The sequence below is a fragment of the Priapulus caudatus genome, unplaced genomic scaffold, assembly GCF_000485595.1.
Source record: "Priapulus caudatus unplaced genomic scaffold, Priapulus_caudatus-5.0.1 Scaffold425, whole genome shotgun sequence".
Lineage (NCBI taxonomy): Eukaryota > Metazoa > Priapulida > Priapulimorpha > Priapulimorphida > Priapulidae > Priapulus > Priapulus caudatus.
The window spans coordinates 330075-332020 of NW_014577486.1; the positions used below are offsets into that span (position 1 = coordinate 330075).

At 53.3% G+C, this 1946-nt stretch overlaps 1 protein-coding gene across 1 annotated transcript in view; it reads right to left on the reverse strand.

Moving 5' to 3' along the window:
* Positions 1-1946, reverse strand: part of LOC106810269 — a 7915-nt gene that overhangs the window by 2027 nt on the left and 3942 nt on the right. The window contains exons 4-5 of the mRNA XM_014813562.1: positions 1576-1766; positions 1070-1181 (exon numbers count right to left, since the gene is read on the reverse strand). Coding sequence (XP_014669048.1) covers positions 1070-1181; positions 1576-1766 — 303 coding nt within the window. The remainder of the gene's footprint in view (positions 1-1069; positions 1182-1575; positions 1767-1946) is intronic.

Here is a 1946-nt window from a genome sequence, read left to right on the forward strand (position 1 = left end):
CACAGATACCGTATAACGGTATTATTAAGGCTGCGCTCATTAATGAGGCAAACGAATGCGTTTGTTAAGAGCAGAAGAAATGTCTTTCGCTTTCACGTGAAAATGTCACAAGACGCATAAGCGTACGTACATACACTTGCACCACGCACGCACGAGGTGATCACATACTCACGCACGCACACACGTACACACGCACGCACGCAGGCACGCATGCACGCACGCACGAAGTGATCACGTGCTCACGCACGCACACACGCACATACGCACGCACGCAGGCACGCACGCACGCGCGCATGCACGGACGCCCGCACGCCCGCACGCACGCACGCACGCGCGCATGCACGGACGCACGCAGGCACGCATGCACGGACGCACGCACGTCCGCACACACGCACGCACGCGCGCATGCACGGACGCACACATGCACGCATGCACGCAGGCACGCAGGCACGCACGCACGCACGCACGCACGCACGCACGCACTCACGAACCGCCGCAGCGTTCAGCAGGCATTTAAAGCACGTGTCCCCTAGCACTGTTAATCACCGATCATCCCTTCCTCCCGTCTCATCTTTTCCCATTAACATATCTAACCTATGACCAACGTTAGTGTTTCAAAATATGGGCGTTACCGCCCGCTGGGGGCTATTGATTTACCTAGAGGGCGACAAGAAGTAAGGAATGACTGGATCGCTTTTTATTGGGCAGGGAAGGGGCACTGGGGTTTAATGTTCGCGTTAGGATTAGAGTTAGGGTTAGGGCTAGGGTTAGTGTTAGGGTCAGGGTAAGGGTTAAGGTTGGGGTTAAGGTTAGGGTTAGCGATAGGGTTAAGGGTAGGGTTAGCGTTAAGGTCAGGGGTAGGACTAGGGTTAGGGTTATATTTAGCGGTAGGGTTAGAGTTCGTAAACCCAATCACGACGTAACTCGTTAGGCAGTTTTTGGAGTCAATGACTGGTGGCCCAACCACTAGCCTACACTGCCCGATGCAGTATACACTGCTGCTTCTGCTACCATCAAAGCCCTCATACAAAGAGTGTAGTGCGGCTTGAAGGCGGTAATTATAACCTACCATTGTAGACTGATCGTCGCAGCGGTGCGACTCGGCGAATGGATTCTGCTGATCGCTCTCGCACTGGTTAATATCTAGAGCGGATAACTTCACATCCGAACCCACGACGCCACTGCGAAGACACATAAATAGCGTGCTTATTAAATGAGCGAAGCGTAGCTATGCTTACTAATACTATTGCTATTAAATCGTTAACAATGCTTGTTAGGCGGGTCATGATGTCTGCGTATCACGTGATGTACGGTAGTGTGTGTGCCGAGGGACAGGTGAACGACCGTGTGCACGATTAGCTGTGACGTCATGCATGCATGTGTCATGTCGTGGTCGCATATATGTGTGTCAAGCGCGACGAAACTCGTGTCGCAAAGATATTGCTCGCATTCTTGGCCGGTGTGCATGCACCCGAGATATCGTTTTTTTTTACCAATCAACCGCCATTGTCACATAAACCCGCGCGACAATTTCGCGCGCTAATTCGCTGACGTAAGCATAACGTGTGCACTCACGCGAATCTGACGTCGGCAGTCGGCGAGTCCTTCATATAGTACGGCACGAAGTAGGATGCCACCCAGACACCGTGGAAGCAGTCGTAGAAGGGCTTGTTCCACCTGCCGTGACCCAGCGTAGCTGCCAAGTACGTCAGGTTCCTGTTCACGTTCATAGAGGCAGCACCATCGCGACTGTCTCGCATGTCGAGCTGAAATATATGAGAGAGTAAGTGTGTGTGGGAGGGGGGGCGTCTCTCTCTCTCTCTCTCACTGTGTGTGTGGTGGGGGTCTCTCTCTATCTCTCTCGCTGTGTGTGTGGGTGGGGGTGGGGGGGTCGTCGTCGTCTCTCTCTCTCGTCTGTGTGTGTGTGTGTGTGTGTGTGTGTGTGT